At 50.3% G+C, this 13000-nt stretch overlaps 4 protein-coding genes across 4 annotated transcripts; 1 reads left to right on the top strand and 3 right to left on the bottom strand.

The window, feature by feature from the left end:
- Positions 1-306: 306 nt before the first annotated feature.
- Positions 307-3031, bottom strand: P170DRAFT_398821 (putative HMG box transcriptional regulator). The gene is made up of 3 exons (XM_024846249.1): positions 2426-3031; positions 2208-2353; positions 307-2150 (listed from the first exon to the last, which is right to left on the bottom strand). Exons 1-3 carry the CDS (start codon positions 2847-2849, stop codon positions 657-659), a joined length of 2064 nt encoding a protein of 687 aa, XP_024710306.1. The 5' UTR covers positions 2850-3031; the 3' UTR covers positions 307-656.
- Positions 3032-5415: 2384 nt separating this feature from the next.
- P170DRAFT_344416 (uncharacterized protein) lies at positions 5416-6670 on the bottom strand (the record flags this gene model as incomplete). The annotated part of the gene is made up of 3 exons (XM_024843458.1): positions 5416-5500; positions 5565-6304; positions 6425-6670. The coding sequence occupies 3 exons, from the start codon at positions 6668-6670 to the stop codon at positions 5416-5418; spliced, it is 1071 nt and encodes a 356-aa protein (XP_024710305.1).
- A 1624-nt stretch (positions 6671-8294) lies between these two features.
- P170DRAFT_432528 (40S ribosomal protein eS6) lies at positions 8295-10321 on the top strand. The gene is made up of 6 exons (XM_024848284.1): positions 8295-8679; positions 8854-8926; positions 9074-9094; positions 9169-9267; positions 9353-9671; positions 9756-10321. The coding sequence occupies exons 1-6, from the start codon at positions 8575-8577 to the stop codon at positions 9850-9852; spliced, it is 714 nt and encodes a 237-aa protein (XP_024710304.1). The 5' UTR covers positions 8295-8574; the 3' UTR covers positions 9853-10321.
- Positions 10322-11838: 1517 nt separating this feature from the next.
- Positions 11839-12970, bottom strand: P170DRAFT_421629 (ribose-phosphate diphosphokinase; the record flags this gene model as incomplete). The annotated part of the gene is made up of 3 exons (XM_024847377.1): positions 11839-12262; positions 12340-12804; positions 12900-12970. 3 exons carry the CDS (start codon positions 12968-12970, stop codon positions 11839-11841), a joined length of 960 nt encoding a protein of 319 aa, XP_024710303.1.
- Between the last annotated feature and the right edge of the window lie 30 nt (positions 12971-13000).

The following is a 13000-nucleotide window of genomic DNA, read 5'->3' as shown; positions in this document are numbered from 1 at the left end:
AAGAAAACGGAATTTGTCGCGCAGATGATCTTGACGGCCTGGCCTGACTTACGTAAGCCGCGATAAGACTCAGCCCCAGCCCCGGTTTATCGACGGCCGCCCATTGGTCAGGGGGCTGACCGCCTTCAGCCTTCCTTTCCGGGGAGGCCGGCAGTTCAAGTGAATCTGGCAATACGAGAGACAACCCGACTTCACTTCCAAGGTTCTCGAGTCCGATTCAGACATTCTCGTGTTAATTCTTATGCAGTTCCAGTCAAGTGGAAAGCTCTCATTACGGCAGACTCCTTGAATAAACACCCAATAAATGTGCAGGAACAATTGAAATGTAGGTACTACTAATGAACGCGGTAACAAAATAAATATGTATGCCATGTCCTAGTCCTGTGCATCAAAAACACCGCAATCTCAACGAAATTGAAACATAAGTAGGTACTAGCCTCCGGTTGAAATCAACGTCATGTGGGTAATCTGTAATCAAAAAGCCAATCCCACATACAGCCTTGCTGCAAATGCTAACCAACCACGAGAAAACAAAGAGCCTATCCCTAAGAAAACACCAAGAAAAAGACAAGAAAAAAGAAGAAAAGGGCAATAAACAAACCCCGCCCCAAAAAACTAAAAAAACAGAAAACAAAAGGAAAAAAGCGTACTAAATATTATTGAGTGAGAAAATCTTCAATTTCAAATCCAACGCGTTTCATGGATTTCTCCTCGAGTTCTTTCGGGGAACCCGCCCCCCGGCGGACAACAACGGTTCGCGCATCTTGCAGTCGTACCTCAACCGGGTTCCCTGCAAAGCGCTCCGTCTCGTCTTTCTCACACTCCCGAATGTACACGGTGATGTCCGGTCCGACACAACCGCGCCAGAGAGATGCCATCCACTGCCAATGATCCAGTGGCGCGTAGGAGTCATCGATAGGCACCGAGCAAGCGAATGCGTCTGCCGTGGTAAGCTGATACCGAGGAACGATGGCTACCGGAACAGAGTAAGACATCGTTCCCGACGATGAAGAGACGGATACCGATCCGCTCTCACTGGGCGGGGCAGGCGAGCTGATTTGCATGTCAGCTGTCTTGGGAATGATGCCCTTCGGGGACACCCCCGGCGGACTATCGCCCTCCTCTGCCTGCTTCGTTTCCGGAGATCCAGGCGAGGTCTTGATAAAGCTCACAATCTCGTCGGAAATGCGGTGCCATACGGAGATCGTGTTCAGATACTCCACCGCGGCGTCTCCCATCTGTCCAGACTCGGAGTAACCCTCCCTCTGCCGAATGTCGGGCCCGCCAAAAATCCGCGTGTGGTACTTTCCCTCTTTCTGCAGCATATGGTTGAGATAGTCGACCATCATCCTCACCGCAGCAGGGTCCTGTCCATCTACGGCGATAACGGGTCCTCGCCGTTGTATGGCGTTTTCGCGGAATGACGGTACCAGAGGAGGCGAGATTTTGGCGAGAACTTTGATCTTGTTCAGAAAGGGAATGGTCATCACCGTAGCCTCCAAACTAGCCGGGTTATCCTGGGAAAAGGGGGTCACTGGCGTCATGTTACCGGCCGATGACGCACTCGGTTGCAATGGCGGAAGCTTCAGGCTGGGGTCCGGCGTAGGATAATCTTTCATGTGTCTATACGGCCGGGGTGGCTGGAGCATCTGAAAGCCCCGAGGATTTGTATCCGCGCGAGGCGTATACGGTGATATCGGGTATTGAGTGTCTGGGCTTTTTTCACGATGAATGCCGGGCTTAAACATCCCTTGGGGGTTAAATCGGCGACGTTTCGAGTCAGGAGACCGACTCCCATTCTCTTCCCAATGACCTCGACGAGGTGGAAGTGGCTCGGCGCCGCTCGTTCCTATCTTAATAGGGTTTGGAGCTCGATCGGGGTCCTTTGTCCGACATTGATAGCTGCGGACGGTGATTGAATCCGGCTGCGAGGTGGACCCATTTAGATTCGATGGTCCGTTGGGGGTAAAAGGCGTTTCCGGAGACACCGGTGGGTTCATGACCCGGCCACCGCAGCGATTGCAGACCGTAGAACCGGGAGGGTTATGACTGATGCCAGAGCTCACATTTCGAATGTTGCCGTCCCGACCATAGCGGCGAGGTTGGTATCGGTACTCGGGATACTGCTGTTGGTGACGGGCTTTCTCTTCCTGTCGTGCTTGTGAGCATGACCATAGGCGAAACAGGTTGCCATTCAATCCTCTTACCTCCGCCAGGGACTTCCATTCGTCCTTAACTTCTTGAGGAAGCTTTCTCCACTGCTCTCCAATAATCTTGGATATATCGGGATTGGCAAGACCTGGGTTTTGTGCCACTACCGATGCTTGATAGTGCTGGCGGTACAAGATAAAGGCTGCAGAAAAGGTTAGCTTTCTGCAGTCCAAGTGATATAAATAGGCTCATCCAAGGTAACCGTGAAGCTTACCATTGCGAGGTCTAGGGATCTTGGGGTCCGGTTGACAGAGACAGAATTGCGTGACAGGCTCCCTAGAGGCGGTGGACTTCACCGGGCTGGAAGAAGAAGAGCGCTCCGATGCTGAAGTGCGTTCTCGAAAGGGAATGGTCTTGGGCTTTGGAGGCTCGAACGGAGCACTGGACGCGATTTTATTCAAGGCGATCTTAGCTCGGTTGATGGAGGACAGATGAACTTGCGGCAACCCGTCGGTGGGATAGCGACAGGAAGCCCCGACAGGCATGCTTTCGACATGATGATCCATCGCGGACAGTTGAGAGGTCTCGTCGTTCATGATCTTGTGCTCGAGAAGATTACTTGTTGGTCTGGAAAGAGTGGCCTGCGGAGAATCATAATGTAAAGCAGCCGGCTTGGGGAGAACTCGATCGTAAGACATTTAAGAATGGAAGAAAGAATAGTCAGACCCCTCTTCTGCTGGCAAGAGTATCGGATTGACGGGCTGAAAGAAGGGGTCATCAGATGAAAGCAGCTGATTATAGCAGAGTAGACCAGGACAAGGGAGAATAAAAAAAAAGGAACGAGGCGAAAGAAAGAAACAAGATATAAGGTTATAGAGAGCGAATCCTGACGCAGGAAAGAAGCCCTTTTTTTTTTCTGTCTGCTCCAAAAGATATCAGGTTAGGTTTCTTTTTTTTTTTTCTTTATTATCTTATTCTTTTCTTTTCTTTTTTTTCCTTGTCTTTTTCTCTGGTGTTATTTTCCAATTTTTTTTTAAATTAAATTTTAATATGGCTTGTTATTATTATTTTTTTCTTCTTTGACAATGTTTCTATTCAGACCGAACCAACCAGGTGGGAGGGAGGCCGATGATAAAGCCAGGATTTGGCTTTTTCAAGTGCTTTGTTGCAAATCTATGTTTGGTGCCATTTAATGACCCTGCCTGGCCTTGCTCTGCTCGCCCCCTCCTCCTGAACCAGCCTAAGGAACCGGGTTTCTTTGTCTCTTCTGGCTGGATACTAACACAACTAATCACATCCCCTCGGAACCCTCCCCTTGGGTGCCCCCACCACCTTTTCCCAATACTGACACGCTGTTGGTTATTTCGTCAAAGAAAAAAAAAAAGAAAAGGATTTTTGTCCAATTAATTGGAGCATGAAAATTCGAACAATGGAACATCACCTGGAACTAATACGGCGAAGAGGTGGTAGCTAGGTAGGGGAGGTAGCAATTTCACCTAGATCCCGATGACTGGGGAACTATTGGAGCAGACTCCGAGACCGGGTGCATGCAAGAGGGCCAAATGGACGAGGTGAACCAAAGGTACCGGAGCTGGGGCCAGGTACAAGTGCAATGGTGTAATGACACATACAACGTTCGGTACCTAGGAACCTCTCGGGGACGAGACAGGGAGAGAAAGGAGAACAGGAGGAAGGGAAGGGGAAAAAAAAAAAAAAAAAAAAAAAAGGACCGCATGGTATGCCGACTAGCGAGTGACACCAACGCAGTGCAGTTGGTTGGCAACAGGTGAAAGGCGAAAGAGTCAGCCACAATTGGACCAGTCCAGAGCAATCGATCCATCGATTCCCCTCCTTTCAACCTCGTTCCCACGAAACGGGATAGCGTTGGATTTGCCAGTCGGACACTGAACGCAGAGTGGAGGCAGAGGGGGGGAAGAGAACAGGGAAGGCGCAGGGAAGAGAAAGAAGGGAAGGTATTGTTTCAATGTTTGGGTTTAGCTTTCCTTTGTCTGTCCGGCGCCCGCATGCGGTGTGCTGCAGGGGTCCCGGGCCAATCAGCAGGCAGGGCGGCCATCACTCCCCGATGATTGACGCCCCGCCCCGGCCAGTGACACTTGCCTGATCGGGTCAGGTGAGCTCGACCCGGAGCTCCCTCGTTGAGGAAGTACGATTTCTTTCTTTCACTAGCACCGCTCAGGCAAGTGCCGCAGACTATTTCCCAGCGAGGAGGTACCGCTGACCTCGTTCCTACGCCATCCATTAGTCGAAACAAAGAAGCCAAACGAGGTGGAAATCATCCTCTAATTAAATGAACCCAGCGACGGCAATCCGGCCGACATGGTCCGTAAGGCAGGCAGGCTGATCCGGCCACAGACACCTGCGCCGCAAATCCCTCCGTCATCCTCACAAAGAAAAGGAACTTTCCCCTTCTCTTCTTCTTCTTCCTTCGGTCTTCTTCCCTTTCCATGATCCACCCTTCTCATCGGAATCCCCGAGATGCCCGGGGAGATAGAATAATGCAGATAGAAAAAAAAAAAAAAAAAAAAAAAAAAAAAAAAAAAAAAAAGAGGACCCTTTGCCAGTGACACGTTGATGTTGCAGCCCCTGTCATCTTGGGTCGATCCCTTTTCGGCGATCGCATTCCGATCCGCTCCACAATCACGTTGCAATCGACGATGTGCAGATGTCACTTTTCCCTTTCCTCTCCCTTGGGAGATGATGAGACATACCACCTTGACAATTCCCCGACCGGAAATCTTTTGCTTTTTTCTTTTTCTTCTTTTTTTTTTATCCTCCCTTTTCTGTGTGGTGTCCTGAGCTGGAGATGAAATGTTATTGGTATGCAACTGGGCTTTGTCTTTGATGATCCTTTCATTTAATTCGGAAGGCTACTTTGTCTCGCGAAGCCACAAATGACACAACGCCCTCCAAGCCCCAGATTGGCTTCCCAAAAGCCAAGTCTTAGACACATTAGGTCAGATCGGCTGTACAAAGGACTGCCTTGCGGGCTCACCAGTAATGGACTGCGCGCGTCCCTGTTTCGGCCGCTCGCTCGTGCCCTGTCTCGCTCTCTCACACACCTCCGCGCGTTTGATCGGGTCAGGAATTCGGGAACCAGCCGCCATCCTAGTCTTTTTACTGTATGTACAAAAAACGCGCACACCATGATCGGGGAGCAATTTACATTTGGAATCGGATAAATCCCATCCGTTGTGGGTGATGAACAGCCGACGGTCTTGCTTTGATTTCTGATCGATTTCTTTTTTATTTGAGCCACATCTTCTCAATTCCGTGGAACACCTCGGTGCCCATGAGACGGTGGGCTGACGGGCCCAGATGCATATCGTTCCTGAAGGATCCGCGTTAGTCTAGATCGAGTCAATGGGGGAAGCCTGTCAGGCCCTTGTTCTTACCAGAAGAGATATTTCTCCGGAGTTTCACATCGCTTGACCTCTGATGTCATCACTACCTGCTTGCCGTTTTCGACGCAGGAGTCGTCGACGTTTTCCCATCCGGGGTCAGCGTTCTTTCCAAGTCCATTGGGCTCCTCAATGCCGGCGTCATAAAGCTGCCGATCCCGGATCAGATCCACCAGGAATGCATTGGTGTCGAAGAGGTAGATCAAGCCGTGGTCCCATTTTTCGGCCGATTCCCGGAGCTTTTTGTTCCAGTACTCCGCGACCCGGACGGTGTCCTTGTGGCGAGTGACACGCTGCTCCGCTGCGCCCTTGAATGCAGGCAGGAAGGTCACATCTGGCGCCAGCGTCAGAATGACCTTCAGATCGTCCGTGCCCAAAGCCCGAGACAACGAGTCCAACTGGTCCATAATGGTCTCCACGCTGTGATCGACGGTTTTGACGGCGCTGTCGTAGTCCTTCCCGATCATGTTCCAGACATCCCACACTCCAAAGGACACGGCCACTATGGTGTGATTCAAGCGACTGGCGATGGCGGCTTCGTCGCCGGCCAATTCCTCCAATACCTGGGACTCCGCAGCCGTCCACCGGTTCATCTGCGTTTTGAAATCCGCCACCGGCGACTTGGACAGGCTGAGCAAGATCCCTGAGAGCTCAGAGTTATCCACGACCGAGCCAATCTGAGTGCCGCGGAGCGACTTGGCTGTCTCTGCCAGATTTTCATGGTGACACGAAAACTAAAAAATTGGGTATTAGCGCATGCCATCAACTTGGTTTTTGTGTTTGACTTTTGGTCGTTTGTCTCTCTTTTCTCCTTTTTTTTTTCTTTCTCTCTCCAGTCAGGCAGGTTTCCATACCATCGAGCAAAGCCATTCTGTCCACACGGACCCTTGAACTTCATCACCTCCATTGTTGTCGTCACTCCACGAATCGCCAAAGACCACTAATCTCCGGTCGAAAGTCTTAGCGGCGCGGAAGCCATTTGCGGGGTCGGTCGAGGCCACTCGGCGGTAGTAGTGTTGCGAGGCGAGAAGCCATGCCGAAAGAAGGATACTGCACACAGCTAAGGCGCAGACGGCGTGGAATTTGTTGAACAGTCGCATCGAGGAGAGAATCATGGTTGCGACACAAAAAGAATGAAAGTGCGACAGGGCAAATCGGATGGCGGTATAGTTGTTGCGGAGGCGGTCGACTGATCAGCTGGATAGCTGGACTCCCTATACTTCCTGGTTCTGATTCTTCAGCTTCTTTTGCCTGCTGCTTGCATCCGTCGGTTTGGTGAACGTTAGGCCCGACCCGCTGTGGTGTGCCGTTCCACAGGCTAGAAGGCAACAAAAAAATAAGATTAATAGAAAAAGAAAAAGTCGTCAGTCAAGATGGAAACGAAAGGAGCTGAATCAGGTCAAATGGAACGTTCCCCTGAATCAAAAGAAGATGAGGATAAGCGCGTATCTCCGACGGTAGGATGCAGAGTCAGGAGAAACTAGCGTGCGCTGGCAAGCCCAAGTGGGTGGGGAGAGAGAAGGCAACGAAAGATTTCTCCTCCCGGGCAAGAATAGCGTTGGTGTGGAATAAATCCCTGAACAGACGGGGGATGGAAAAGAAAACCGCGAGGGGGAAAAGGAGGAGAGACAGGGAAGGAAGAGAGAGAAGAGGGAAAGAAAGAAAGAAAAAAAAAAAAAAAAAAGGAGAGTCCGAGGGTCAGAGATTACAGTCAGAGATCCGAGAGATGGCAGTGTTCGATACAAGACGTGGATGGCGATGGGGGCGAGAAAGCGAACCGCCAACCTTTGATTTTTCTGCTCTGACAGCAGGACCGAAATAGATCGAATTCTGATTTGAATTATTGTTTACCCCGTATTGCATTTCCCTCCCTTTCCTCCTTTTTTTTTTTTTTCTTTTCCCTTTTCTTTTTTCCTTCTTAAAATTCCCGGCATGAAATTCTCCATAAGGCTGCGGCAAGTCAATCCAAACCGGATTGGTTAACCCGTCGCGTGCGCTCTTGCGTCAGCCTGCCTCCTCCACTATCAACATCTCCATCGAGCCTGCACCTCGTAGCATCCATCGGAGTAATAATCAGCAAAAATAAAAATGAACATCAAATAAACAAAACACGATCAGTCCCCAGCCAGCGAACCGACCGATCCGAGCCCCCCATGGCGTTTGTCTTGGCCCGACAAAGAGAGCCAGACACTAAGTAAGCAGACGGGTCCCATCCGCCATCCGATGACGCTATTCGGCCATCTACGGAGTCCTCTAGTCTCTCACCCCGTGCGTCGCTGGATAACCCCATGCGATCTCTGGCCCATCGACGGAGTATTCCGTGCCATCCGCGGCGGTGTGCCAGGGTAGGGAGAGTCTGACTGGCATGGGGGAAGTAGTTCAGGTTGACGATGGACACAGTGTCCACTGTTCAATGGTAGCAGGCGCAGTACGCACGGGTGCGGCGGGCTGGGGGCCCAAGCTGAAAGCCCGGCGCCGATAAGCAACCGCCGTTGGTGATAACTCGACTCCGTAGTACGGGATACGGGATACTAGCAGCCACCACGTACGCGGTCGGTGATGGATGTATAATCCCGCAGTTATGTCACATTGCGAGAGCACGAATCCAGGGCTTCATAGAACTGGAGGAATATCACATGGCCGAAGTAAAGAGGGGGTTACGGAGTATACCACCTTAAAGTACGACTGACTGACTCCGTCCGGCAGACGAAAGAAGCCGAAAAAGACGCCGGGCGGCATCAGTGCCTGGCAGCCTATTCTGTCAGGCATCAGCAACTGTGTGAACCCAGAGGAGCGCTAGTCTCGAAGAAGTGCTAGTGGCTGACATAAGAAGCCCTACCGAGCGCTAGTCCCGGGCAGGCTAGCGGGATGAGTCAGCCACCCACACAGGGAAATCTCGCTACACCACCAAAAATTCCACAAGACGAATCCCCGACGAGATCCTGAACACCTCGACCTGTCGACAAACCCGCGCCCTCCGTCTTGACCGCGCAGCTCCGTCAAGATGAAGCTCAACATCTCCTACCCGGCCAATGGGTCGCAGAAGATCATCGAGGTCGATGATGAGCGCAAGCTCCGTCCCTTCATGGAGAAGCGCATGGGAACCGAAGTTAGCAACCCTTCCCTTGAATCTTGAAAACACACATCCAGGCGCCTTTCGCAAACGAACGGAAGAAACACACGATTCAATTCTGTTTCTCCTCGTTTTATGGGCACCGACGTCTACACACCATCGATTTTGATCATTGCGGGAAAACATGAGACTGATCAGGGTTATCTTCAGGTTCCCGGCGAGTCCCTCGGCGACGAATTCAAGGGTTACCTCTTCAAGATCACCGGTGGTAACGATAAGCAAGGTACGACTGGACTTTACACCCTGGATATCATGCCGATGGATGAAGTGAGCGGGCGAAGGAAGAACGCTGGGGTTTTCGGAAATCGGAGATACAACAGGGCCAAGGACTCGAGAAGGAACAGTTTTGCTAACATTTAACTTTGTTCAGGTTTCCCCATGAAGCAGGGTGGTATGTACCGACCGACTCGACGAAACCAACAACCAACAACATTGAAACCAGAGACTCATCGATAATTCTTCCAGTTCTCCTTCCCACCCGTACCCGTCTTCTCCTTGCCGAAGGCCACAGCTGCTACCGCCCCCGCCGCACCGGAGAGCGCAAGCGCAAGAGTGTCCGTGGTGGTACGTTCGCAACCCGAGAATAGAAACCCCCGTTGCGCATGGAAGAAAAGAGAGAATGGTTTTCGTTGACGCGAGTTTTCTGCAGCCATCACCGGTTTCGACCTTGCCGTTCTCGCCCTGAGCATCGTCAAGCAGGGTGAGGGTGAGATCCCCGGTATCACCGACACCGTCGTCCCCAAGAGACTCGGCCCCAAGCGTGCCACCAAGATCCGCCGTTTCTTCGGTCTCGACAAGAAGGACGATGTCCGCCAGTTCGTCATCCGCCGTACCGTCACCCGCGAGGGCAAGCAGGACTACACCAAGGCCCCCAAGATCCAGCGTCTGGTTACTCCCCAGCGTCTCCAGCGCAAGCGTCACCAGAGCGCCATCAAGCGCCGCCGCGCTGAGGCTTCCCGCGAGGCTGCGTAAGCCGCCCTTTCCCCCTTCTTCTTTTGAAGTATCAAAAGAAGAATATCATTAGAAATGATTCTAACCTCTGACCCCAACAGTAACGACTACGCTAAGCTCCTTGCCGGCCGTGTCCACGAGGAGAAGGCCAAGCGTGACGAGCTCCGCAAGCGCAGGGCGTCTTCGATGAGAAAGTAAATGTTCTTTTCACCGGGGGTTTAATGGTCGGGTTACGTCTCTATTATGGCTAGGAAAAAAAATCTCAGCGTCGGACCGGGAATAGGGTTTTTTTTTTCTTTCTTATTTGTTGAGTTCCAGGTGAAAGACAAAGGGTGTGACCCAGGATGACAAGAGACTTTGGCGTGCAGATTTTTTTTATCTACATATGAAAAAGAAAAGAAAAGCCATATTCCATACCAAAACGAAGTGTATGTGGAAATGAAAGGGAAGAAATCTTTATCAAAGATTGAAGGTCGATTTCCTTTCGGTCTCTTGGGGTTTTCCTCTTGCCTTGACCATGGAGACAGAACAGCAGGTTAACGATTCCAACGGGGCTGGGGAAGCGTAACTTATGTGGTTTCTTTTCGGGAGCTCCGCAAAAAAGGAAATGAAATGAATTCTCTATGCTTGTTTAACTCTTCCTTATTGTTTTGTGCGAATATCATCTCTCTGTTTTAAGTTCTCCTTCCACTTGCTATATTTATACCCGTCCTATCGTATCTCTTTGGTGTCTGTCTACCTTAACATCAACACCCGACAGCACAAAGATATCAATCCCTCTTCCACAAACATAAATCTACGCACATACATAATATAAACCCGGAATAACCAAGCAAACAGATCTTGTACCACCCTCCCTGCCCCAGGACCACGGTCAAGGGATCGGGAATAACACCTAGTACGCGAATAACCCCGTACTTTTTTCATCCTCACATTTCTTTTTTTTTTTTTTTTTTTTTTTTTTTTTTCTTTTGGCTTTTTTCTTTTTTTTCAAAAAAAAAAAAAAGTTTCCTCACGCCTGTGATTCTCCTTGTACCCTGCTTGGACTAGTAAACCAGGTGTTCCAATTGCGCAATTTATCTCCCTGGACCTCATGTGTGACGAGGGTTGCAGAGTGGCTTGGGTCTTGATTGTCTGCCGGCTGCGATTGTTTGCTTGTTTGCATGTACTGAAGTACTTGGGAGGGGGCGAGGGTTGGCCTGGTTGGGTTTCTAATCCGGATATCGTGAATGATTTAGTTGATTGAGTGATTATTGATAGGGTTAGTTTGTTTCCGGGGTTGGTTGTATAACAATCAGTGTCTAACTATAGGTATTGTTGAGCGGGGCTGAGATTGCCCAAGTATATTTCTTTCTCGCTCGTTTTTTCGGCTCGCATTGTATATTATTATAGGTCTGGGGTTTGGGCTGGATAAACTCCCGATGGTCTACACTATATTTAGCTGGGCTTTGGACATACGATTGCTTGGAAACCGTGGTTTGTTTCTATCTTGTTTTTATTTTCATTGATATCTACTTATAGCCTATCTGAATCAATCCATGTATAAGTTAGATAACAATCTATCAAACTGACACAACCAAAATAAGGAACAAGAAAAAGGTATTGAGATATTGAGGATACTTATGTACAGTGCAAAAATAAATCATAAAAAAATACAACAAATTCTGTTTGTCTGGGTCTAAAACAAAAAATCGGCGCAGCAAACTTTTGGTCTCTTTTCCCTGGCCTCATTTTTTTTATTCCATTGTTCCCATTTCCACTCCGGTGGATTCGTGCATGCATCATGTCTTGTAGGCGCGTTAAAAATAAAAAAAGAAAAGAAAAGAAGAATAATCTGTCGGTGAGACGGAAACCAGATGCCACCTTACTCCGATCTCAATCATTCAAGGGTTGTAGCAAACAAACGAACAAACATCAAAAGACCCCATTGTCAATGGTCTATAAAGGGATTCATGTCATACCTCTCCACGCCCAAAAATAGTTAGTCAAACTGGTGCAGAACTAGCTAGCTAGCTTAGCAAGCAAGGAAGGTAGACAATAGGAAGGCTAGAGGGTTCCATTTTCTTTCGTCTCGGACAAGAAAAAAAAAGAGATAACCCGCTCCGGCACTCTTCCCGACCAAACCAGTCCAGTCCAGTCCAGCCCCAGTTCCACGCCATGCTATTGTTTTCCCGGGACAGGAACTTATACGGCGTGCGAGAATAGGAAACTGACGGACTCGCCGTTGTGCGTACGTCGGCAGGCCTCGGCAAGTGTGGGGCTGATGTCGATGGTGTCGATCTTGTCGCAAAGTTCCTTCTTGTCTTGGTGGGGGACGGTGTTGGTGACAACGATGCGACTGAGGCAGCTGTTGTTCACGTTCTCGATGGCCTTACCCGAGAGAATACCGTGGACAACAATGGCATTGACCTCCTTGGCACCGTGCTGCATCACAGTGTCGGCGGCCTTGACAAGGGTTCCGCAAGTATCCGCCATATCATCCACGATGATAGCGACCTTGTCCTTCACGTTTCCGACAAGAACCATTCGCGACACTTCGTTGGGGCGAGGACGCTCCTTGTGGATCAAAGCGAATTGCAGATCCAGGCGATCGGCAATGCCGGTGGCACTGTGAACATTGAACAAAAACCGGTCAACGATGGGTCGTGGGAGATAGCGCGGGGGTCGCATGTTGCGTTTCCTTACCGTTTGGCACCGCCCGCATCGGGACTCACGATGACGCAGTTGTTCACATCCAGATGTTCCCGGATCCACTTCAGCATACTGGGCTCAGCGTACAGGTTATCGACGGGGACGTTGAAAAAGCCCTGGATCTGACTGGCGTGGAGATCCATGGTGATGACGTGGTTGCAGCCAGCGGTCTGGAGCATGTTGGCCATAAGTTTGGCGGTGATCGGCGCACGACTCTTATCCTTCTTGTCCTGGCGCGCATATGGGAAGTTGGGGATGACGGCTGTGATGCGCCTCGCCGAGGCGGTCTTGCAAGCGTTGATCATGATAAGCAACTCCATCAACCCATCGTTGATATCATTGGGCCGCGTAGACTGCAGGATGAAGACATCCTCATCTCGTACACTTTCACCGATTGTGACACTGGTTTCCTGGTTGGAGTATTGGAGGACCATGATCTTGGTCAGCTCAATGCCGAGCCTGTCGATCCCACCCAAAGGGTAACCCGTTAGTCCAATGGTTCAAGATTTCAGCAAGACGACCGCCTCTGAGGCAGTGGCATCGAGTGTTCATACCGATCAGCCACAAGCTTTGCGAGCTCGGGGTGACTGTTACCAGTCAAAAGCTTGATCGAGTTGGCCGCCATGGTAGAGAGACGAGGGGGAGATTGTGCGGA

Source organism: Aspergillus steynii (genome assembly GCF_002849105.1).
Source record: "Aspergillus steynii IBT 23096 chromosome Unknown P170scaffold_1, whole genome shotgun sequence".
NCBI lineage: Eukaryota > Fungi > Ascomycota > Eurotiomycetes > Eurotiales > Aspergillaceae > Aspergillus > Aspergillus steynii.
This window is presented reverse-complemented; position numbering and strand designations above follow the sequence as displayed.